General features: G+C 39.5%; 2 protein-coding genes across 2 annotated transcripts in view; one reads left to right on the forward strand and one right to left on the reverse strand.

Moving 5' to 3' along the window:
- The window catches only part of LOC128743360 (homeotic protein female sterile), a 420579-nt gene that overhangs the window by 291345 nt on the left and 102488 nt on the right, over positions 1-26746 (forward strand). The gene's annotated exons all lie outside the window — the stretch shown is intronic.
- The window catches only part of LOC128740451 (ATP-binding cassette sub-family C member Sur), a 119061-nt gene that overhangs the window by 78105 nt on the left and 14210 nt on the right, over positions 1-26746 (reverse strand). Inside the window, exons 3-6 of the mRNA XM_053835991.1 lie at positions 26315-26496; positions 18180-18416; positions 8314-8893; positions 7463-7992 (exon numbers count right to left, since the gene is read on the reverse strand). Of these exons, the coding sequence (XP_053691966.1) occupies positions 7463-7992; positions 8314-8893; positions 18180-18416; positions 26315-26496 (1529 nt within the window). The remainder of the gene's footprint in view (positions 1-7462; positions 7993-8313; positions 8894-18179; positions 18417-26314; positions 26497-26746) is intronic.

Genomic DNA, 26746 nt, shown 5'->3' on the forward strand with positions numbered 1-26746 from the left:
TTCCGGCTTACATCGTTGTCACGTATAACGAGCGTGCCAAGATATATGAATTCCTCCACTTCATATCATTCCCCATCCAGTTTCACTCTATCTCAGCACCAACACCATTTGGACTCCCACATTACCTGCCAGCAATCATGTTCGTTTTGACGATGTTCCAATGCTGTAGCTTCCCATTTAAAAGGCCTAAAGACCTCTTCCACTATTCTACGGTTGATTCCGATGAGACCGGCGTCATCCGCAAAATCAAGAAGCATGTGAGATTTCGCGACGTTAGTCCCTTTCTTTTCCACCTTTGGTCTTCGTATTGCACCTTCCAAAGCAATAGCAATTGAATAGAAGGTTAGAGAACGCATCCCCTTGCTTCAGTCCATCCAACGTCACGATAGCGGCTGGGGCCTCACACGCTATTCTTACGTATGATTTTGATTATCTAACGTCTGACGAATCAGCGTAACTAATTTCGTCGGAAATTTATGTTCTTGCCTTATTTGTCACAGCTCATTTTGTTTGACGAAATCGTACGCCGCCTTAAGGTCCACAAACAGACGATGCATCTGCAAGTTACACCTTATCTTGTAACGTAGAGTAAACATCTGATCCGTCGTGGAGCGACTCTCACGAAAACCAGTTTGGCACTCGTCGATGAAGGACTCCGTTAACGGTTTCAGTCTGCAGAATAGGATACTGGAGAACACATTATAGGTGGAATTGAGCAATGTAATGCCTCGATAGTTTTTACACTCGAGTCGATGTCCGTTTTTGAAAATAGGGCAGATGAACACTGTCATTGCATATCACAGCACAGGTAAAATGCTTGCACTTGCACGTTTTATAGAAACTCCGTGTGTAGTTGCTGGCGAATATCTCCTCTGCACCGGAGGAGCACACGCTCCTTGTACTCGCGTTTTTTTCTGCGACTCCTGGTCTGAATTTTCTCATGTATCTCTCGCTGGCATTCGACATCAAACCTGCTGTTACGCTGTCTTCAACGCGTTATGCCTGCCACCTCTCTCGCAGACAATTGCGACAATCAATGGCACCATGAAGGATCCTCCATAGCTTACTTATATCTTCCCTTTCTTCCAGCGACGCGTTGATCAAAAGCGTTGATCAAGTGGACAGCATTTACGTGGATTTTGCTAAAGCATTCGATAAGGTGCCCCACTAATTAACACTGAAAAAGTTGGAAAAGCTTGGTTTTCCTCACTGGCTCATCTCATGGTTGCAATCATACCTATCGGACAGATCTGCTATCGTGAAACTAGGATCGGTCGAGTCAGGCAGTTTTTCAACTCCATCCGGTGTGCCGCAAGGTAGTCAGTTTGGCCCTTTAATTTTCATTTTATTCGTAAACGATTTGAGCTATCGACTTAACTCTCAGCATCTCATGTACGCTGACGACTTGAAAATATACCGGACCATCAGCTCGCTGATCGACTGCGCTGCTTTGCAGCAAGATTTTGACAATGTAGCCAGTTGGTGTGTCTTAAATGGCATGGAAATGAACGGGACGAAGTGCAAAATAATAAGCTTTACGAAAGCGCGAACGCATCTGAACTATAACTACGAAGTAAACGGTCTCAGCCTGGATCGTGTTACGTCGTTAAACGACTTGGGAGTAACAATGAACAGCAAGCTTTGTTTTAACGAACACATCACTGCGACAACCTCCAAAGCATTCGCCGTGCTCGGGTTTATCCGTCGTAACGCCCGTGAATTCCACGACGTGTACGCCCTGAAGACACTGTACTGCTCACTTGTGAGGAGCATTCTTGAATACGCTGTACAAGTCTGGAAACCTTATCATGCAAGCCAGATCGCTCGTATTGAAAGGGTTCAACGCTGTTTCGTTCGTTTTGCGCTTCGACGACTGCCCTAGAATGAACCACAGAGATTGCCGCCTTACGAACAGCAATGCCTACTGATAAGGCTGGAGCCTTTGCACCAGCGACGCGTATACCTGCAAAGAATGTTTGCCTTTGATATATTGACCAACCGGATTGACTGCCCAGACCTTCTTCGACTGGCAAACTTTTTCGTTCCAGCGCGTCGCTCTCGCCAACGTTCATTATTCCTAACTGTTAGACACAGAACAGTGTTTGGTCTAAACCATCCGCTGGAGAAGTGTTTTAGTCTGCTGAATAATTTAGATGTGTTTGATTTTCATGTTAGTAGACATCGTTTTAAAAGTAGTGTAAGACAATTAATTTAGATATATGTTTCAGTCTGTACAGTATTCACTGAAGATGCAGTAAATAAATAAATAAACTTCTGACATATTCCATTACCAACCCATCTGCCGTCAACCGCTGGATGTTGAAACGTAGCGTTCTCTCAGTGCGAGTCTTCGCCAGGTTCGACAACCTTGCGCGAATCTTACACACGACAAGATAGTGATCAGAGTCGATATTTGGTCCTCGAAAAGACCGTACAACGATGACATTCGAAAAGTATCGAACGTCAGTTAAGACATCTGATCTGAGGGCTGGAGTCTCCATTTGGATGCCTTCAGGTGTGTTTTCGAATACAGTGGTATTCCGATTATATCTACACCTGGTTTAATCTACACCCGATTTTAGGTACCCCCGATTTTGTCTACCATTGTGACCCGGTTTTATCTATCCTTTTTTTAAATTGTCATTTTAACCATGCGGCATGAAAATTTGGAAAATTTCATGAATTTATACATAACAGAGAAAATTTCTTTGTATTTTATAGTTTACTATATGGCATCTGTGATATGTAATTATACACATAATTGGTATAATAAAGCTGAAGTCAAATACGCAAAGTTACTTCTATTTATTTTGTAACGCATATTTTTAACATTTCATAATGATCCTTTGTGAGATTTTTCTATACCGTAACGCTAACGAGTACAGCCCGCCTCCGCTAGGGACTATGGTTATCATCTTCCTTTCCTTAAAAATTCTCATCTTTTGAATCATTGAACCGATTTTAATGATTTTAATACCACATAAAAGGTATTTTAATGAGCTTTTCAGAAAAAAGACAATAAACTGACGTTCAAAGATTTTTATGATTACAAAAACATTTTATGTAGGAGCCTTGAAACTCTTGAAATCACTTAAAACATTTATAATATTTATTTTTTATTTTTTCATTATATTTTCAATGGCAAGCTAGTTTTGTTTACATACAATATCAAAAAAAAAACAGATCTCTCGGGTATTTTTTTCATTTCAACGTTGTGACAATGAGAGATGTATTTTAAAACATCCGCTTTGCATGAATCGGTTGCCGGAGTCACTAACTAGCTAAATGTTTTGAAAATTTTCTTTTCAATGCATTAGTATCGCCGTAAAACGCGGAAGAGAGAAGACACGAAGAGAATCTCTCATTGTCACATATGTCGAAATAAAAAATTATCCGCGATATGTGACATTTTTAGTTTTTGAGATGCTCTTTTTTTAAAGAAATAAAGATGCGAAAATGCAATAAACTCGCATGGCGTTTTATTTTAGAGACGGATTTCATTGTCAAAAAACTCCTTTTATTACAAATAAAAACAAAAACCATGCGTCTCCATTGTATTCCCGGCACATTATGAAAACTTAGTTTCTTTGGTGTTTTTGTGATAAAAAAAAACTTCAGTCTTAAGGGGTTCAGCTCAATATTTTTTTCTGAAAAGCTCATTAAAATACTTTCCATTTGGTATTAACATCATTTAAATTAAATCGGTTAAATGGATCAAAAGTTATGAATTTTTAAAGAAAGAAAGGTGGAAAAATGGTAACTTTTGGGACCACATTGACTCAAAAAAGAGAACCCCAAGTACCAAATAAAAATACCGATCTAAAATCTAAAAATGTCTTTCTTCATAATATTTCTGGGTTTACATGCATTATGGCTGATGGTTGATATGAATAAACGTCACAGAACTTGTCCTTAGCATCATCGGGTTTTAGGTTTATAGGTTTATCGGGTTTATAGGTTTATTTTAAGTGGCTGCAATAGGGTATACTATACGGCAATCCCTCTCTTCGAGACTTGGCCACCGAACTTCCTGAATAGCAGCAATCTCCACTCCCGAACGATGTAGCTCTCTAGCAAGCAAACCAACTCGTACCGGTTCACAGAGAGTTCGAACAATCCAGGTATCGAGTTTCCAATCGCTATTCATTAATCGTTGCCTTGTTCCGTTGACCGCCCAGCTAGCTTCGAGGTACGATGCTGGTCTAACAAGCCAGTCTTCGTAAGTTCGAATCTCGGCTAGGCGGTGCTTGCTAGTTAGAGTTAGTAGGATTGTTGCACTGGCCCCGTAATTTTCCTGTACTCTAACAGCCGGCTGCGAAGTCTGTCGATAAAGAAGGGTAATGTCTAAAGACGAAGACCCATGGCTTTGCTTTGCCTTGTTCCGTTCCGTACTTCCATTTTCATCGTTCGTGATAAATAAGAGTTTCGGCATAATACCTTACCGGAGTCGAGATACCAACATACCACTGATGGGTCTGCCGTCTTAGATATAGCTTGCGGGATACAGCATTTAACATTCAGCCGCTCGCTCCGAGACAGACGCCGTTTGAGCCACCCCTCACTGGGGGAACAGGCGTTCAAGTTCGCACCTCCTAGCTTAGCTGTTCCAGTATAGACATGAAACATATTCAGTTGACCATCGACCGTCATCGTTTGACTTAGATCTACGAGGAGGCGCTAGGTAGCGACTTGAGAGAGCCATAGCAATATTTGACGCTCCTTCCAGGTAACTCTCCCCATTTCACATCCTATTTTCAGTGCAGATTTTATTCTCAAAAAATAATCTAAAAATTATAGAATAAAGAGTAAAGAGTAAAGAGTAAAGAGTAAAGAGTAAAGAGTAAAGAGTAAAGAGTAAAGAGTAAAGAGTAAAGAGTAAAGAGTAAAGAGTAAAGAGTAAAGAGTAAAGAGTAAAGAGTAAAGAGTAAAGAGTAAAGAGTAAAGAGTAAAGAGTAAAGAGTAAAGAGTAAAGAGTAAAGAGTAAAGAGTAAAGAGTAAAGAGTAAAGAGTAAAGAGTAAAGAGTAAAGAGTAAAGAGTAAAGAGTAAAGAGTAAAGAGTAAAGAGTAAAGAGTAAAGAGTAAAGAGTAAAGAGTAAAGAGTAAAGAGTAAAGAGTAAAGAGTAAAGAGTAAAGAGTAAAGAGTAAAGAGTAAAGAGTAAAGAGTAAAGAGTAAAGAGTAAAGAGTAAAGAGTAAAGAGTAAAGAGTAAAGAGTAAAGAGTAAAGAGTAAAGAGTAAAGAGTAAAGAGTAAAGAGTAAAGAGTAAAGAGTAAAGAGTAAAGAGTAAAGAGTAAAGAGTAAAGAGTAAAGAGTAAAGAGTAAAGAGTAAAGAGTAAAGAGTAAAGAGTAAAGAGTAAAGAGTAAAGAGTAAAGAGTAAAGAGTAAAGAGTAAAGAGTAAAGAGTAAAGAGTAAAGAGTAAAGAGTAAAGAGTAAAGAGTAAAGAGTAAAGAGTAAAGAGTAAAGAGTAAAGAGTAAAGAGTAAAGAGTAAAGAGTAAAGAGTAAAGAGTAAAGAGTAGAGAGTAAAAAGTAAAGAGTAAAGAGTAAAGAGTAAAGAGTAAAGAGTAAAGAGTAAAGAGTAAAGAGTAAAGAGTAAAGAGTAAAGAGTAAGAGAAAACAGAAAGTGGAAAAGAGTGGTCTAATGAACTGGGATGTATTAACGATGAAAAGATGGCCGCTCAAATTCATAAGTGGACAGTGTGTTCAGAAAATTATGGGGGTTCCTAATCTCAGCAAAACCAAATTGGCTTTATTTTGAATATCAAATGGTTCTCTTATTTTAAACTAAACTCGAAATGGAGCTAATTTTGTGCGTTCAAATATTGACTAAATCGAGCTTTAAATTCCAAAAATATCGTAAAAATAGGTTTAATAAATACATGGCAAAGACACGTAATTTCTAGAATTCGCGTAAAAAGCGAAAAAAGAATTAAACTTAAGCAAATAATTACAGCCTAGTAAAAAAGCATACATAAAAGAAAACAAAGATAAAGTCAAATAATCACAAACAGCAAAACGTATTTCGGCCAGGGATGGTTCGATCACTTTGATTCAATTTTGATTCATTTAACAGTACCGTCTCAGCCGAGCCAAATATGACAATGTTGTATATGCGACATTTGTAGAACTAATTCTAATCTATAATTTTTCTGAACAAAGTTTTGCTGTATCTTTTGTAGTACGCTAGTAACTCAGAAGTGACTAAATGTACGTTCATTTAGTCAACAATAAGATACTAGCATTGTAGCGCCTTAACTACAAAAGATACAGCAAAACTTTATTCAGCCAAATTATAGATAATAACCTATTCTATAAATGTCTCATAGGTATGACAAAGTTACTTGGCCCCGTTAAAACGGTACTGTCAAATGAATCAAAATTGAGTCAAAGTGATCGAACCATCCCTGATTTCGGCTGCTACTTGCAATCGACTACATTTCTGTCCTGACGTTCACTATTAAGATTCCAATTAAAACTTTACAACTCGTCTCACATCCTGATTTTCTCTTAATGAGTCTACTATATGTCGTTAAACATCGATGCTCCGTTTCCAAAGTCTAGGTACATAAGCAGTGTTTCTAAACTTTTTAGTGATGAACTACGTTTCGCAGCAATTAAGACCATCCACGTGGAATTATAGCATTCGATGCTATGAGGCACTGAGTTTTTCTAATATGACAAAAAATCAGGGAACAACGTGGTACAAAGGTAAAACGTTAACAGATTTGGTTAATTGTATGTCTTTGAAGTCAGAACAGTTGAATACGACAGCACATATACCGACTTGGAATGGTATACTTTTACCAAAACAAATGCAGATTTCAAAGATATTTCGTGTTTGGAAATTAAGTTGTTAGCCGCAAAGAGTTGTTTACCTTAACTTAAACGATAACACTATTTGTATTTTTTCCTTGGAGCACGGAAAATCCAAATTTCAATACAAATAGTTTATTTTCCCGAAAATGTGTTTTCTTTACAAACACCTACATGGTCAAACAAATCATGGACGGAATTTGCTACTTTGTTCGCTCGTGGCTTAAGCATAATTACATTATTCCTTATCCGCATCAGCTTGGAAGCGGAAAACAAACTTCGAAAATCAAATCAACGCTAAGCTGCGAAGAAAAATCATTTCCCGAGAGCGAAATCTAGGGCAGGTCAGTGTACCAGCAGCAAACAATGTAACTGTAGAAACAGTAGGGCAAGTCCGACTACAGACCTACAGTTGGGTAATACCCATTCAGAATTCATAAAATCATAGATTAATCCATGCACCCGGAAGTAATTTTTATAACAATATTTCCATTTGACTTTTTGGTACTGTAAAGTGCCGCTCAAACTGACGGAATGTGCCCATTCTAGTTACTAATCGAAGTTAATTTTTCACAGTTCCCGAATTTCACAGAAACCATTTGCATGCTAACATTTTTCAAAAAACAAGCATTCAACAAAAACCATTGCCTACCTTCAACGGGATCGCCCACACGTAATGCGCAATCTTCACAAACGACATCACGTTAAAAGCATCATCGGACATTAAATTTGTTATGGTACCTGCATCGGCAGCAGCATTACCACCGACCTGCTGCTCCATCCCGTCCGTTCTGGCAGCACATCGCCGGTTTCCGTTTCCGATCGCTTCCGATGCACTTCCAGCGGCAATAACTTTTGCTTGTTTTTCCCCGTCCTCGCCGTCGACAGTTGCCGCTGCCGCCCCCGCCTGGCTGCCGTACGGGGGATGACAGTTGACTTCGGCCTGACCGCTAGCGAACTGTTGCTGATCATCGCTATCGATAGTAGCTATTTTATGTTTTATCTTTTCCTCTGAATTTTGCAACGGATACTGACTGGTTGTTTTTGGTTTCGCTACGGCTGTAACATCTGCCATGCGTTCCACGTTGAAGTTGACCTTGCCCGGAAGGGGTCGGCTTCGGTGGTCAGATACTCCGATTTCTGCCGGTCGCCGGTTGGTTTCGCTTCCATCGCAGCAGCTATCTGCCCCCGGGGAAGAAAGAAAACAAAGCGAAAATATTGATTGTGTGCTGTTGATTCAAGTTTTACACATTATTTATCGATTCAACAAACAAATTGTTTGGGAATGTGAAAATCGCGAATATTTTCTGCGGATTGTTTACATATTCCGGATCAAACAACTTTTTTTCCACAACAGAAGGCAAATGCAATTGAATTTGAGCGGACAGATACCGAACTAGTGGAATAAAATAGATTCTTGGCTAGCGATTCAAACCACAAATATGTTTAATTTTGTACGACAAAGCGAGTACCATTTGGATGAAAACATTCCATATTACTCACCATTTGTTTTTTGATCCGTGCATTCGCTATTTCCACGAGTGGTACTTTTCCCATCGAGGCGACACTTCTGTTGTGTAGGTCGCATCTGCGGTCCACTGGAGCTGAGCAGTAAAGTTTTCCTGTACACCAATCCTTGCAGGGCATTTTTCAGTTTAATTCCCTCCATGTCCATGATGTGGGTACTGGCCTGCGAAAAAGTGCCCTGAGCTACCGAGGACACCAACACCAGAAGCGCAACAAACCAGCCATTGGCCAGCAGCTCCGTCCATGTCAACGGGCCCAGCCGGGATGTTCCATCGTTCGGGGTAGAGATTGATTGATTCCGAAGATTATACTCAAATGGTGCATTGTCATACGGAGGTATTACAGCGCCACCATCATCGGCACTTCCATTCCTGGTATCGCCGCTAGCCATCCTCACCGATGGAGCTGTCAGGGGTTTTGCAATGTAATCGACTATATTGGATATGCAAAGTGGGCCTACAAGAGCACAAAGGTCACCCATAAGCTTAAACACTCCACCAGCGAGAAACATTTGCCAGCAATTGAGCACGTAGCATCGCCACAGAGAGGCCGGTTTCTGGAGAAAGAGAAAAGGAAACACATCAAAGGATTACACGAAATGGGAAATAATGTTCGCCAATTTTGGGGATGCTACATGAAACGGGTGTGTATGTACGGAAGAAGTGTTTATAGTTTATAGTTCTAATCTAAAACGTGAATCGACAGATAATATAAGTAAACGTAAAAAAATTAATCCACTCCAGCGTGTGCACGAAGCACGTGCTGCTCGAGCCACAAATGCTGATACCTGAATGTAATTTGCTGCATTCCTTCCTATCATAAAGCCATAAAAGAATTTCCGAGTCTTTGCAAGATAATGATTTAAAACATTTTATTTCTTCTTTATTGGACGTCTTAAGCTTCTTCCGGAATTTTTTTTTTTTTTTTTGACAACCCAGCACTGCAAATTCAAAAACGACCACGGAATTCACTGGAGGTGCCATGTTGTATTGCAATCAATGCTCTATGGTCCAGAAAACCAAATTAGGTGGAAAAAATTGCTAATCAAGTAGTCGTTGATTTTAGACTATTCACGTGTTAGCAACAAAATCTTGATTTATGATGCCGCTTTTTTTGCATGAGCTATTTTAGGGTGACCCTTAAATTAACCAAGATCCAGAAATTATCTTCAAAACGAAACAAGATTGAGCGATATTGACTTCAGCAATTTTATAGCTTTAAGTATTTTGAGTAATATTGCAGAAAATGAAATCCCTGAGTTAAGGTAGGGTGACCCTGCTATTTTGCGATTTTTCCCCATAACTTTTTTATTTTGCATTTCTCGCAAAACACTTCTTCAGATGACTTTTGAGGTTCAATAAGACGCAACTTTCGGTGCAAAAAGAAATTGGCTATCTACTTTACTTCTACACTTATATTAAATTTTATGATAAAAATAGGCCGTTTTCAAATGTTAGTATCGTAGAAAGAAACACATATGATTTCATTAGTTTGTCTACCATTCCCTCTGTTTATTGGGAAGTCTACCATTTTTAATGTCTAACCTCATTATAAAGTTCAAGTCAACAAACTTGAGGTTAAGAGGACATAAACGACCAAAAATTTTGAGAAAATCATTATTTTTTTATCTCAGATTTTGATTCTGCACTCTTTTTTGCTTATTTTGATACTAAATTTGTAATGATCCGACCACGGGAAGTGGCCGAAAAATGATCATACGCATAAGCATTCCAGTGCGGTGTGGAACAACTTCGGCGGAATAAAACGCCGCCCCTGGAAAACCACGATTTTCAAACTTTATGTACCTTTTTCTCAGAAACTACACAACGTATTGGAATAAACTTTTTTTTTTGTTGATAGTAGCTTGGCAAAGACTTTTATAACTTTTGAGGTTTGTAAACGAAACACAGCCTGATAAAAACGAAAAAGAAGAAAAAAAAGATGGCTGAAAAATTTCGTCTTCTTTTTCTTTTTTCTCTGGCTGTGCTTCATTTACAAACCTCAAAAGTTATAAAAGTCTTTGCCAAGCTGCTACCAGCAAAACAAACACAAAATTGTTCCAATACGTTGTATAGTTTCTGAGAAAAAGGTACATAAAGTTTGAAAATCGTGGTTTTCCAGGAGCGGCATTTTATTCCGCCGAAGTTGTTCCACACCGCACTGGAATGCTTATGTGTATGATCATTTTTCGGTCACTTTCCCTGGTCGGATCATTACAAATTTAGCATCAAAATCTGAAATAAAAAATAATGATTTTTTCAAAATTTTTGGTCGTTCATGTCCCCTTAAGTTTATACATTCTCTTTTAGATTTGGACTACTCACACAACTTATAACGGTCTAAATGCAAGATAATTACAGCCACTATAACTTATTTATACCTCCCCCTCCCCTTTTTAGCGACCACTCCGCATTTGTCAACCCCCTGTGCTGATTTACTTATATCAAGAAACATGTACGCCAAGTTTAATCAAGAACAGTCAAGGCCTTCCGGAGTTATGGCGCAACTCGTTTACTTTTATATACTTAAATATGTTCAAACCACACATATTCATAGTTGATTTATTTGAGATAGACAAAAATTCACACTCCAATTTTTTGGTATTATGCACAAAAAATCACGATCTGTCAAACGCAATCAACCGATTTTAATTCTGCTTGCATCTTTCTAAGATACTAACATTTGAAAACGGCCTATTTGTATCACAAAATATAATATAAGTGAAGAAGTAAAATAGATAGCCAGTTTCTTTTTCCACCAAAATTTGCGTCTTATTGAACTACAAAAGTCATTTGAAGAAGTGTTTTGTGGGAAATGCAAAATAAAAAAGTTATGGAAAAAAATCGCAAAATAGAGGGGTCACCCTAACTTGACTCAGGAAAATCGCCCTAATATGGAAACGGTTCTACATAGAGGGATTCCGTCTTCTGCAATATTACTCAAAATACTTCAAGCTATAAAATTGCTGAAGTAAATATCCTTCTATCTTGTTTCGTTTTGAAGATAATTTGTCGATTTTGGTTAATTTAAGGGTCACCCTAAAATAGCTCATGCCAAAAAAGCGGCATCCTAAATTAAGATTTTGTTGCTAACACGTAAATAGTCTAAAATCAACGACTACTGAGTAATTTCTTCCACCTAATTTGGCTTTCTGGACCACAGTGCAATGATATTGCAAAGCTAAAGTAAGTAACTGCTGAATTTATGGGCTACACACTGTAGAGCTTTTTTTTTTTTTGTATGGACTCATCACTGCGACCAGTATAGTTAGATCTATTGTGATATCGCCCGGGTGTTTGCTGTATGACCTGCACTGCATTTATTTGCTTATCAGGATAACATAGAATGCAGCATTAAGGAAGGGTAAATGAGGGGCCTGAGAATAAACCCATGCTAAAAAGTCACTTTGAACATCGAATGGCTTGATTCTACTAAGATTCGAACCCACGACCATTCGCTTGCCAAAGCAGACTCGGTAACCTTGCGGCTACAGAGCCCCTCACTGTAGAGCTTAGCTGCGGCCTAAAATCTCAAAAAAAAAATCCCCTTATTTTTGCAAACCGTGCTGAATATGGTCTCGTATTACAAAAATGGTAATATCCGATGGTCATAATTTTAATTTGTTCGGTTTGTGCTGGTGGAGTGATTAGGCTCCAGGGCTTATGAATCTGTATTTCAGTAACTTTATATTCATAAAATAGAATCGTCGTCTACTGTTAATTAATGTAATATTCAAGTGCGGCAGGGATGGTTCGATCGCTTTGACTCAATTTTGATTCATTTGACAGTACCGGCTCAGCCGTGCAAAATTTAACAAAGTAATATTTAAGACATTTGTAGAACTAATTATTATCTACAATTTTGCTGAATAACGTTTTGCTCTATCTTTTGTACTTACGGCGCCATATTGCTAGTAATTCATTACTAAATGAACGACTAAATGAACGTTAAAATAGTTACTAAAGAGATACTAGCTTTGTAGCACCGTAAATACAAAAGGTACAGTAAAAGTTTGTTCGGTAAAACTGTAGATAATAACTAGTTCTACAAATGTACCATATATCACTTTGTTAAATTTTACTCGGCTGAGCCGGTACTGTCACATGAATCAAAATTAAGTCAAAGTAATCGAACCATCCCTGCAGGTGCGAACTAAACATGTCAAAACATTATAAAAACAACAGGTTATGTATCATCTTTACAACATATCACATATTACTAAGTAATATTATCGTAACAGGTGCTGTGGTGTCTGTTTTTCTTCATTGAAGCTTATAATAATCAACAGAAATTTTCAGTAAATAAGCGAGCGAATTCTGTACATTGCCTAAAACGTCGACTGAAGGATTCTTCAGATTCACTTGAAAACTGTGACCGAACATGTAAATGAACTCACCAGAAACAATAACCGAAATCTTAACTCGTTAACCAATGACTTTCAACAAACTTGCAAGATTCGCCGCGTTGAAAAGGCCAAAAATAAATTCCACCAGCAGCTTACAATTAAAACTCGTTATCGTCTCAAGAATGGCTTCCTGTCTGCGAGCATGAAAAAGTCACTTTATTTAGCCATTGTCCGGGGCCACGTCTTGCTTGCCTGGCTACCCGAGCCTACAGGAAGGCCCACCCCGAAAAGGCATCCGGTTGGAATCATCCTTCTTCAACTTGCTCTTCTGCTGCCTCTTACAGCCGAAAGGAACCATAACCGGCCGAGAGAGAGACAATAGTAGTGGATCAGACCAAGAAATCCCAAAAAGACACTGAAATTATTACACGACAGCGTAATTAAAATTGTACGACATGAACGTGAGTCGCTTTCTCATTTTTGAAAGAGGCTTGGTTTCGCTTGTTCTATCTGCAACCGGGAATCAGATTGAAGCACTAGAGGCGGCGAGTGCGACGTGGAAAAGGGACTTTTTCCTGGGATAAAAGCATAGCTTACGTCCCGGGGTTGCTTCGTTCGCTAGTAGCGAAACTGTTTCACGCTAATTAATCATGTCATCTGACCAGCGGGTAGGAGCGAAGGTCCGCAGAAGTAGCGTTCGCGACTGTCTTGCTAGCTGTGGAAAATCTTTCCCACTTGAGGGATTTTCACTCCGCGTGAGCCTGTCAAAATTCCCTAAATGCACACATATCACACATGCCAGCTTCCGGAAACGGCTTTGATTTATAACCGATGTCATTCGGTGGCTCTGGATCATTCATAACATCAAACATTCCTCCAGAACAAAGGGGAAACGGAACGTTATTCTCGAGAGATTATCGGCTCTAAGAGTAATTATATTAAAGTGTTTCGTATTGTCTCGCGACGCAATCGTAAGGGCTCTGCCCTTCGCAAACAAGCACTCTAGTTTAAAATTATAATTCAGAACGTCTGTACCAAATATTTGACATCCACAACGTAGTCATTTTTTGTTGAATCGATAAAGTAAGAAAGAATATATATATATTATCATAAAACTACACCTGGGATTTTACCAATGTACATTTATTTCAATCAAAAATACAAAACCAAAGATCTATCAACAGGAAATTCTCAAACAGTGCATTTCATTTTATTCTTGCATTTCGTGCAGAATAATTGGTAAAAATTTCAAAACAAATAGATTGGACTAAACCCTCTTTAAGCTAAAACTCATATATCTAGGAATTTGAAATGAAACTTGTCTATTTTGTTTTAACCCAGTCAAGAAAATCTAAGGATCTTCAATAATTCAGTTTAGTTTGCCCTAAATTTCTACTATAATGAAAAAACGACCGTTTGTTTTGTTTAAAATTTTTTGGTTGGCTTTCGGTCACGGGTTACGTGCGAAAATATTTATTTTCCGTTTACAGTCGACGTTTCGAGGGATATCCCCTCATCTTCAGGACAGAACGTATACAAATATTTCTTTTGTCAAGTGGATTGTGTCATTGCACTGTGGAAAGCTTGTTATTCTACAACAGGTTTTACCCGGGCACAGATTGTATACAATCTGTGTTCGATGTGCCCGAGTAAAACCTGTTGTAGAATAACAAGCTTTCCACAGTGCAATGACACAATCCACTTGACAAAAGAAATATTTGTATACGTTCTGTCCTGAAGATGAGGGGATATCCCTCGAAACGTCGACTGTAAACGGAAAATAAATATTTTCGCACGTAACCCGTGACCGAAAACCAACCAAAAAAATTCTAAATTTCTACCGAATATACTTATATCGTACCTGTACGTATTTTTTCCAGCAAAAGTTTAAAAATCTCAGCAATTTTAACCAATTAGGGCGAAACCATAATAATATTTTAATGGGTAAAAAACTAATTTGTGAATAGATTTTGGAATAAAATAAACTTTGGCAAAATTAAGTAACTCACAACTAACAGAGAAGTGTTTTATTAAACCAAAATAAATTTAGACCAATATTCCGGTAAAACAAAGGGAAAGTTGAAAACACTGAAGCATACGGCTGCCATGCCAACGTTTGCCATACGTACGGTTGTCATAAAAATATTTACCATAACGTATGTATGCGATAATGGATCTCACTTAAAGCTTGTCATTTGTCACTACCTAAGTAACAATTCTAGGTTTTATGACGCTCCTGTAGTGGTTTTCATGACCACTTTCATAAAACCGCTAATAAAACTATCAGCTCCCCCAGAAATGTATGATGACCGTTATAAAACTGCCTTCCCTCTAAGTGACCCACTCTTTATAAGGTTGTCATAACCTCTTCAAGAATCAGATTATAAGCTCAAGTAGTCTCATCACGCTCTGCTGAAAGCAGAAAAAACGATTATATTTTTCGCTACTTGATAACCACCGCCATAGTTCAAGGAAATTTTTCGCTACAGAGCTCTCTACCATACAGCTTGCTCTGGTAAACCTGTCAGTCAGCTTGGCTGACTTGAAAATACGTCCATGAGCAGAAAAGTTAAAGTTTGACTGTCAGAGCATCCTGTTCGAATTTGTTTATGGCGACTATAATATAATATCTCATAGAATTAATAATAAATTTTCAGCAGTCTTCGTAGCTATGAAGCATATGCGCATTAAATTTTATCTTACATACTGGTATGATAGTTGGATAAACCACACGTCAAAAATTTTTTTGAAAACTACTTCTATTTTTAAAAAAAAGTCAACCGCGATTTCTAGTAAAATCGTTTTAATTGCTTTCTGAGACATGGAAACCGATTGATACACAATGGTTCCGATTATATCAGCTCCCGATAATATTTACCCCCAATTATATCAGCTTTTTTCCGATTATATCAGCGCCAAAAATATATTTTTTGTTTGTTCTTCTTAAGTTATTTAATGATTCCTTTGAGATCATATGAACAGCTAAATGTGTTTCAGTGTTTCAGACGTTTTAACCCCTTATGGACCAGACTTATATTTAATATTTATTATTTTTAATTTTCTATTTATTAGCTTGCTTTGCTTACTAGTCTCTTGCGATGCAAGTAGAGTATAGCTTTGGGTATAACCGTCTTAAGGACATTACCCTTCCCTATCGGTAGGCTTCGCAGCCGGTTATTAGAGTACAGGACAATTACAGGGCTAGTGTAAGGATCCTATTAGACTCTAGCAGTACCACGCAGCCGAGATTAGTACATACGACGACTAGATTTGTAGATTAGCATCGTGCCTTGCTGTTAACAGGGCGATGGGATATAGTAAACATTATGATATATGTCTCCAAAAGACTTAGTAACACTTTTTGGAAATGCAAATTAAATGATGAAGATACTAAAAGAGGCAAATGACATGTTTTAAGATCAGTTTTGAATGTACTTTCAATTTAATTATATCTCGGTCGCCAGTTTTTCCAACTTTTTATTGTATAGCAGTACGAAATGTGGCTAATTTTTACCTAAATCGTTCATGAGCTCGCTCTGTATAGAAGATACGTGTTCACGTTCTTCTGCAAAAGTGTGTAATTTTGATAGAGGCAAATTTTTGCAGAACATTATTTTTCTCTAAATCACATAGTTTTGAAGCTACAGTAAAAACCCCGATTTTTGGGGGTCCGTCATGAAAGACGCCTAATATCTCAAAAACTGTGATACTTAGAGGAATAATGTTTTCAGCAAAAAGCTTTACAATAAGATTATCTAAAACTTTCTAGAACATACTATAGCTCTATATCATCAAATTAGAAAGTTAAATTTTGCAGCGCCACTTGTGTTTGAGTTCCGAACTAATACTAAGCACCAGTCGTTGCGTCTATTGATATACAGCAATTTTTCCGAAGACGCCATATTGAAAAAAAAACACTATGAAAAGAGTTATTAAAAAAGTTCACGATTCCAGAGCAATCAAACCACTGTGCGTCGTCAGGCATCCGGCCCACTACAGCCTATCGACTTTTGTCAGATGTACGATGGGAATGTCTCCAAGCAGTATCTGTAGCCTCCGTTACTCTCCGCATTCAATTTTTACTCCGTCAAATATCACCCGCAGCACCGCTCGAACACGGCAAGGGCCCGTATGTTCTCCGTGAACAGCGTCACAATTTTAAGTCCACAAAGAACTAGGTACCTAGGTCTGAAAAGGCTTTTGCATTTTCAGCTTCGTACATCAGCGTATGCCTCGTTATCGTACCATTTCGCGAAGGACAAACTAGGCCTGATTTCGCGCTTGAATGCACCGCTGGTCAGTGGTGACTAGCGATCCCAAATGCAAGAATTGATCTACCAGTTCTAGTTCGTCGCCGTCAACGGCTACCGTGCGTGGGAGGCTACACGGTAGACTCCGCTATCAGTCTGGCGTTGATTGCCTCCACCCTCGCATAGTTTCTGGCTATGATATCAAAGTCATCTACAAAACCTAGGAGTTGGCTACCGTTGGTGAATCACACTCTCAAGAACGATCTTGAACAGCTTGTACGATAAACCGTCACCTTGTCTCAGGCCCCACCGCGTCTTGAAAGAAGTGTCAAGAGTGTCCCTGAGATGTTCATAAAACACTTCACTGAATTCAATGTAACTCTGATCAGACCCGTCAATCTATCCGCCAATCGTGTTCGTGCATTAACTGCTATAGCTAATCTCGATCGATTGTATCGAATGCTGCTTTAAAATTAATAAAAATGTGATGCGTGGGTACGTACTCGCACGTACACGTGTACTCGCGACATTTTTTCAAAATCTCTCGGATGGTGAAAATTCCGTAGTGGCGTGAGGTCACATGAAGTCCACCAAATATTTCCCTACGAAACCTTGTGCTATCGGTGACAGCAGGCGTAACAGGATCTGGAAGAATTTCTTGTAGGCAGCGTTTACCAGCGTTATGCCGCAATAGTTGCAGCAGCCGAGCCAATTCAAAAGCCAGAGAATATATTTCCATGAACAGAATTTTTGTTTCAAGCAAAAAAACTGCTTTTGAAATTCAAAAAATCAATGACGACTCATTTCTCCTTAAAGCAACAGTTAAGTAATAAATCAATGGTTAATCGATTTACATTTCAACCAGCTAGTGAAACGAACAGAAGGAAAGATATTAATTTAGTTTAACATTCCTCTCAAATAATAATACAAGTCGGACTCGATTATCCGGGTGAAAAAAATAATTTTTTTATGATGTTAAACACGTTTTGAACGTAAGCACATTTCAAAAAACCTATTTAAAAAATAATTTTCACCCTGTATAATACCAGCGAGAGAATCCCTAAAACCCAAATAACAATAATGTCTGTAAATTATTTGTTCCAGAAAAACTTAAAACAGCAATCAAAAGCACTTTGAAACAGGTTAGATCGGTAATTGAGTAGATGAACTGTACAAGCGCGTATGAAATGCAGTATCATTATCACATTAAGGAAAGCCCATTTCCGCTCAATCTTAACACCACTCACCTTTAAGCGTTGATAAATGAAAAGGAACTGGTCATAGTGATACCGACTAGTGTCCTTTTCTGGCAGCATTCCAAGATTTTCCAGTTCCAGCGGTTTTGCGAAGCCACGCCACAGCAGCGGTGTAATCCACCAGAAGGTGACACGCGACAGGAAGGGCGTCGAGGATGACTTTAGATCCGTCGTCGTCGTCTTCTTCGACGTTGCTGTCGCCGGTAGGTAGCGCAGAGGGGAAGAGTTCTGTGGGCAAAATGATAATCGTTACGAAAGAAAATAAGGAAACATGAAATAACCGGAGCAAATACCGAACGGGCTATCCTACGATGGAGATGGGTTAAAAGAAAAACATCGACGACAAGATTAATTGATTAAAGTAAATAAAGTTGCAACCGAGTTCGATTTACTGATTTCGAACTTGTTACACTCATAAATAATTCAGGTGGTACAACCTTCTGCAAGAAATTGCGAAACGATGATGCCTTTACGTTTCGCCTTTTTCAGTAAGTCTGGAGTAACTCTGCACTATACAATTTATAACGATAATCGAAACTTTACCATCAACATTATCATCAATCAAAGAGTAGTTTCATTCGTTTTACGATGAAATTCTAAGTCGAAAGTGATTTGGGAGGAAGCATTTTTTTCACTGGAAACCATTTTGAGCATTTTACGGTAGTGTAAAATACAATTTATATGCAGTAGTTTTTACACAGCACTGTTTGTCAAATTCACACTCGATTTCAACACGATCTGCATTTCGATTTCATCACGCTTTTCTATTCTTTGCATTTGATCTCAGACTAACTCAATGAGCTTTTCGAGTTGACAATTGTGACAAACAATAATTATTTGTTGAACTAGACCACAATGCCTTTGGACTAAATCATGCGGTAATGCTATGTTGTCATATATTTTGTGTCTCTACTTGATTCAATTTTATTTTACGCGTTTAGTGTTTAACACGATGTTATTTTGCGGTCATTATTAAACACGCTCTAGTGCAGTTCCGCATGCCGGCCCAGTTTGCCGCAAAATATTTCAAATGACTTTCGCTTCTTCTCCCAACCTACGGCACGATTCACAGAAATAATTCACTTAATCCTCCGAAAAATTTCCGTACTACTAATTGCTTATAAAATGTAAACTATTCCCGGTGGGCTCGACTTCCGGGTGTTGTCACTCGTCTTCTGGCTGGTCCGCCATCCTCCCAGTACCACCCAGTTTATCGACGTAATGATAAAACTTTTAATGTACGACAATCTAATTATAAATTATTTTCCACCGCACCGCATCGCCGCCATTCGCTGCTTCTGACTGCCAGCTACTTGAGTAACCACTGGGGTAAAGCATTTCTGTGTGCAAGCAATTCTGATGATCGTTGTCATTACCATATTCCCCTTCCTTTTTATTCGCAGTACGGTACATTCAGCTGTCTCGTTTCGTCGGGCTTGTGGTTCCACAAAGCCACGACGAATACTTTATCATGGCCGTCAGTGACGGAACAAACGACCATCCTGACCGCTTACAGCAGGATTCGTGGCGATTAAATGGTGCATCTTTTATGCAGTATACATAGTTTTTGATCCTAGCGCCGGGTTTTTCGACTGCAGCCAATAAAGCATAAAGTGGAAAGGCAATCAAAGGTCATATTTTGATGGCATCAATAGCTATAGCTATTTTATAGCTAAGTCTAGCAATTAATTTTGATTCGAGTAAAGGCATGTGACCACCCTGTTGACACCACCGGTTTTCCAATGACGGTGCCTACTGGATGCTGGTCAAAGGTTTTCATCATTTTACACTGAGTAGCGTCGAAACGCAACGTGCACGAGAGTAGTTTATATAGAACTAAATAATTTCTGCAGCATTTATGTCGGCGTCGGTGGCTTTAAAATATGCAAAATGATAGCGGAACTATTCAACACCGAGCGCAGAGAGTTGTGATACAAGTTATGCAAAATACACGGACCAACCGCAGATGATTCTACTGAAGCATAAAGAATGATTTTGCATGCAGGACGTTGCGAGCATGTTTTTGGCGATGATGGCAGGCTGATATTTCTGGCGGTGATTAAGCACACCGGGAGCCCAATCGACGACGGGTGATGGTCCATGTCACGTGTGACAGTCATTAACATACAAAGTGAATTTAATTACCCGCTATACTGCTCACCTATGACGGGGCACAATGATATGCGATAGCGCTTCTGCTGTCGAAAATGCATTTTTATGAATAATACCAAAGGTGAATTTTAACACGATACAACGGTTTTGTTTTTCTTTAACTCTGATCGCTATGAACTGTTTGTAAACATGCGATATTTTTAGTAATGTAAGTGGAACTGTTTAAAATGATAGCAAATAGCGACGTATTAAATATTTTAATGGTTGGCAAACCCACTTTGTCATTAGAAATGCTTATCCCTACCACCTCTTGCTGTCCTGCTGATTGGGATACAAAGACATTAGTGGAGGTCAGGTAACCCCATAGAAAACCAGGGTCGTATGCTGACCGGGAAGACACTTGTTTCACACTTGCTTGAGTGTTGGCGCCACAAATAGACTTGCCAAGCGTGAGCGTCTATACTCAGACTAGGGGCGGCTCATAATAGTGCAGTGGCCGGTGATCTCACTGCAAGGTAGATCGTCATTTCCTTACCAGGTGCGTGACGTATCCAAGTCTAGTTAACATGCACACACCGACGAACGACAAACCTGATGACTTGAAGATGCAGTTTTCTAAGCTTCTTGAGAAGACGTGAGGTGAGTATCCAGGCCATGACATGAAGACAGTCATCGGTGATCGGTGAGGAGTTTTTTCGTCCTAATGCTAGTAGAAAAAGTATCCAGTCTACTCAACCGACAACGGCCTGAGATTAATTAACTACTCCCCAGTCAGAGAAATGGCCATCTGTAGTATCTACTTCATATGACGATGCATTCGGAAGCATACTTGGAAACATCTCAATGGAGAGGCCAGCTAGCAGATGAACGACGTTCTGATTAATGATCTTTTCGGATGTGCTCGGGTCTGCGCCGACTCGAATCACTACCCCGTAATATGCAAGATTTCCGTCCGGCTGTCTAACATATTCAAATCTAAATCTGCAAGGAAGATACGACTGAATATTTAGTAAATATCAAATAACCTGAACGAGCAGTGGAAGCAGTGGAAGCACTATACGATCAATACTCCAGTGCGAGAAGTAGTGGATGCTGCAGGCACTTCAAATGAGTGGTATGAGAGTAATTCTGAAACGGGGCCACTACTGACGCGAGGTCTTCAAATATACGAACTTTTGCGCTTAATTGGTTGAGAATGGTTAAAAAATAAGAATTACACTTTTGATATCTCGAAATAGTAAACCGCCAAGGGGCCTAAAAGTTACAAGAAAAGTTGAATTTGGAGCTAACCTTGAGATCTATATCATGTGATATTTCATAAATTTGCCATGAAACGACTAACAAATGACCCGGTTCTGTAAAGCAGAAGAACAGGGCTTTCAAATGGAGTAAAAAAATTTTTGGCGACCATCTTGGATTTGGTCGCCATATTGGATTTTATCAAAAAATCGCCGTTTTCACCATGAGCCCCCCACCGATTTTCATTTTAAGACAGCTATTGGAAAGCTGAGAAAAAATGCTATAAGGAACCGGGCCGTTTGTTAGTTGTTTCATGGCAAATTTATGAAATATCACATGATATAGATCTTAAGGTTAGCTCCAAATTCAAGTTTTCTTGAAACTGTTAGGCCCCTTGGCGAACGAGGATACACTATTTCGAGGTATTAAAAGCGTAATTCTTATTTTTGAACCATTTTCAACCAATTAAGCGCAAAAGTTCGACATCGTGTCAGCCCCGTTTCAGCAAGAATTACTCATGACGAAGAGTGCCAGCGAATAACTGACGAAATGATTCAAACCACTGCTCACATTCAGGCTGCAATCGTGATAAACCAGAGCAGGGAGTGATACGGAGATGCTAAGACCGCCAAAAAGAGACTCCACCGTCGCGAGAAATACCTGCACGAGAAGCGCGTCTTTGCGGATAGCTTCGACAAGCACGATGCGAGAAGCTTCTAGAAAATGACCAGCGGCCTGAGGAACCTGACCGTATCAAAGGTTTTATGTGCAATGACAAGAAGGGAAACCAGATTACTGAAAAATTAAAAGTGGTCAAACATTGGAAACAGCATTCGGATGTATCATTGAATGATCAATAAGATGGTGCCGTCCACCGGAGAGGAGGAGAGTAATTCAGGGTGATAGACAAGCTTGTGCGAGGTAAAAAGCAGTAAGTTGGAACGGTATAACAGAAAGGGCGGAGTCTCCGCTGAGCTTTCGAAAACCGGGTGTTCGCTCCCTATACAGCTATATTATACAATCTATCGGATCATACTAAACGAAAGCTAAAGGGGTACTACCGATTGTTGATGAACAGCTAGATAATGCGGATCAGCAGGTGCCTTGCGTACCTGCGGAATAAATCAGACCCCACAGCATCCTTCAACCGCTTATCGAGCAATTCCTATTCCTGTCTCCTCGTGGTACCAATCGGAATACGAGTAACCTTAGTGGAGATCGGGATACCAATCCCGATGGGAACTAAAGTCGTATACTCGGATACTGAATGGCAACATGAGGAGTAGTCTTACCAGCCATGAGCGTCTAATCTCATTTCAGGGGTGGCTATTGATGGAAGAACGTGGAATGGAAGTTGCGTAACCTTGTAAGCGTCTGCATTCTAGGTTAAGAGGGGTTCCGGAAAGCGAGACAACAAGTTGAGACGCCTTTCAATATCTTGGTAGCCAGACAACGCCCGATGATGATACCAAGACTGGTAAAGCCACACGGGTCAGGAAGGCCCGGGGTGCCTTTGCCGGTCTGCGAAACATTTGGCGCTCAAACCAGATCACTCTACGTACGAAACCCCGAATCTTTAATTCAAACGTTAAATCTGTACTGCTGTATGCCTGCGAAACGTGGTGCGTCTCAGCGGAGACAATGCAAAAACTGCAGGCATTCATTAACCGGTGCCTGCGAAATATCATTCGTGTCTGGTGACCTGATAACTGGATATCCAATGAGGAACTACATCGTTGGTGTCACCAACGGCCGATAGCCACAGACACACCTTGAGGAAAGGAGCGAACGAGGTCTACTGAGAAGCACTCGACTGGAATCCACAAGGACAGCGTAGAAGAGGCAGACCCAGAGGCTCCTGGCGAGGCAGCTTAGCGATATCCGGGCTGTAGACGAGAACCTGTCCTGGCGACATCTCCAGGAAGTTAAATGAGAAATCGTGTTGCTGAAGATTAACAAAGCTGTAAAGCAGAGCTTTACAAACATAGCCGAGACACACTGTCAGCGACTCTACACTGGGTAAGCTTTGAGAGAATGAGAAGCTGCCTGAAGTATGGATGGAAGACGTTGATTGCCCTATCTACAAAAAGAGATATCAGGCTAGATTACTGCAAGTCTGTTGGGAGAATAACGTGCCCACGCATCCCATCTTTATTGACTTCGAGGCAGCATACGATACAGTCGATCGAGATATGCTATGTCAGAAAATGAACACTTTTGAGTCCATTTGAGCAGCAAATAAGGTTGAGATAAGGTGACGGATTATCCTGTATAGCTTTTAACATCGCACTTAAGGGATTGATCCGAAGAGCGGCCATCAAAACGAGAGGCACGATTTTTAGTACAGGTAGCCAACTCGGGTGCGCACCGTTAGGCATACAAGTTAGACATAGCGGACGATAGGCATAATGAACGCTAGGCATAACGGACGTTAGTCATAAGGAACGATAGGCATAATGAGTGATAGATATAATAGACGATAGGCATAATGGACGTTAGGCATAATAATCGCTTTCCTACGAATACGCACTTGAGTCAATCATTGATGCGCCACAATACAATGAGAACCGACCCATTTAACATTTCCTTCACAACTGCCTGGCATAACGTCATTTGCGATAAAAACATTGGCATACACATAAGGGACAAACAAAAAACATTCATTACGCCAACCGTCCATTATGCCTAACGTATTTATGCTTATCGTCCATTATACCTAACGTCGGTATGCCTATCGTGCGTATGCCTAATGGGGTACACTCAGCCAACTCCTAGACTTCGCAGATGACTTTGATATCATAGTCAGCAACTTTGCGACGACGGAGACAATCTACGCTAGACTTATAGTGGAGGAAAATTGGGCCAAAAATAAATGCGTCGAAACCTTAATACTTGAAAGAAAGAGGTCCAAATGAGACAAACGAGCGCCTCCTACACACTTAAACAGTTCGGTAAAATTTACCGGAATCTAAACAGCTGAACGTTCAGTAAAAATTTCGGAAGTGCATATCGACGTTTACGGAGCTTTAATAATGTTTGATGCAATAAAAAAATTTACCGAACGATCAGCCACAGACAAACAGACATAACTCTTGGAAGAAAAATCAACAAAAATTATCGTACCTCACATTTAGCCTGAACACTAGCACCATCTATGATCGCCATTCTCAAATATCAAATAGCAACATGGGTATCCATCGAAGTAGCAAGTATTTTTTACGGGGAATTCCCCTATTTTCGTTAAAAAGCGCCACTTTGACCAAAACGGAGACATTCCCAACTAAGCCCAAATTTGAAATGACGGTTTAATCGGTACGAAGAATGGAAAACGAGTGTTATGTCTGTTTGTCTGTGGTTCAGCTGTTTATATTTCGGTAAAATTTTTCTGAATTCGTCGCTTTTTTTTAAGTGTGTACGAACGGTAACCGGTAGATAAGTTCATGTATTTGAGATCATTAGTGAGCGCGGACAACACTGGTAAGGAGATCCTGCGGCGCATTTAAGTTTTAAAATTCTACGATCTAGAAGCATACGCCATCGTACATAGCTGACAGTCTATAAAACTCTTTTTAAATCGTTACTTCTGTTTAGACTGTTTAGACTGTTGCTCACGGTGGACATGCGCGTCATTGTCGTGTTCAAGCGGATGTTGATGCGGATGATATTTAGCAAAGTAGAAACGGAAGGCGGAGAGTGGCGGATGCGTGTGAATTAAGAGTTACAGGCACTACTTTGAGAGTCCATGGTATATCTGACGAAAGTCAGTAGGCTACGGTGTGCCGGAGACATCTTAAGGATGCCGAACGACAGTGCGACCTAAACGGTTCACTTCAACAACTCCACCGAATTCAAGTAGTTTGCATTAGTATGCGTGCATTTACGTGGAAATCAGATAGATATTATTGTATTTTCCAATAATGTTCAACTGAAAGTCACGTAACTCCCTGTAGAGAAATTTACGTGATTTTTCACGTGGAAATGACGTGTGGATTATTTTGCGGCTTTGCTTTTTTTAAAAGTTCTCGATATAAAAAAGTTCACGTCTTGACAGCGTACAGAGTCGGATACAAAAAGAAAAGATCAAAAAGAAAAAGAAACACACCCGGTTGTGATAAAATCATTAAACTTGCCGTAGTGACGTCCGGCAACAGACTGCCTGTTTTTATCGCACAGACTAAGTAGAAAACAGTCTATCTTCTCGGCTGCTGGAACAAAAAGCCATCATATAAAAATAATTATCGTCGCCGAGGCGAGTGTGTAAAATGATACAATTGGAAGAATAAAACTAGATATTAAACTACCTGATACAAAAGTGCGGTAGTAGTTTAGTTAGTAAAACATTCGGCCGGCAACCGAAAAAGCGTAAGTGGGAGTCCCCTTTTGCCACTGTACAACTCAATATATTTTTGTCGTATTTATTTTATCATTCTTCGCACCAGCCACTTCCGCGCTTTCCAAAAAAATTTTGGGTTGTTCTAGAGTTGCCTCCAATGTATGTTTTGAGATGCTCTTCGTATCATTTGAACATTGAATTAGGAAATAAAAGTTTTTAGATTTTAATAACTTTTATTTATATGGTTTTAAATTCGCCTACCTTCTTAACAACAAAATCAAAAGGATATTTTACCAAATATTTTTCTTGAGGCAATTAATAGAAAGAGAACATTTGAAATAATTCTGTAATACAAATTTTCTTCTAACTTTCTCATAAATTTGCGAATTCCACCAAGACACCAGGAAAATAATTTATAATTATATTTTATCAATTAACTTACCTCCAAGCACATAGTAATCCCATCTACCAGAGCCAGTGCAGTAAGCACCGAAGCCGACAGCATTGCAAGAGACGATGGCAGCCCAGCTTTGGTCGTGTCCATGACATCATTGATGTATTTAAATTTACACCACTTCGCTACAGCCTGTGCGCCTTGCGCCGCCAAAGCTACGTATAATAGTCCTGCAGGGATAATATATAAGAAAAATAAAACGATTATGATTGTAGTTGGAATCGAATAGAGATGCTTCCTTGGTAGAAATTATACCATCTCCTAGGAGGAGAAAGCTAAGTGGAAGACCCGCGTGCGGTATATTTATTGGGCGCTAGCACATTAAAGGCCAAAAGCGTTCTCAGGCATAAACAGTTGCCCGAGCAGCAGTGCAACAACCCTAGCCATATTTCTCCCCGATAGCGCTCGGAGGACGCTGGC

The sequence above is a fragment of the Sabethes cyaneus genome, chromosome 3 (assembly GCF_943734655.1).
Source record: "Sabethes cyaneus chromosome 3, idSabCyanKW18_F2, whole genome shotgun sequence".
In the NCBI taxonomy this organism is placed as follows: Eukaryota; Metazoa; Arthropoda; class Insecta; order Diptera; family Culicidae; genus Sabethes; species Sabethes cyaneus.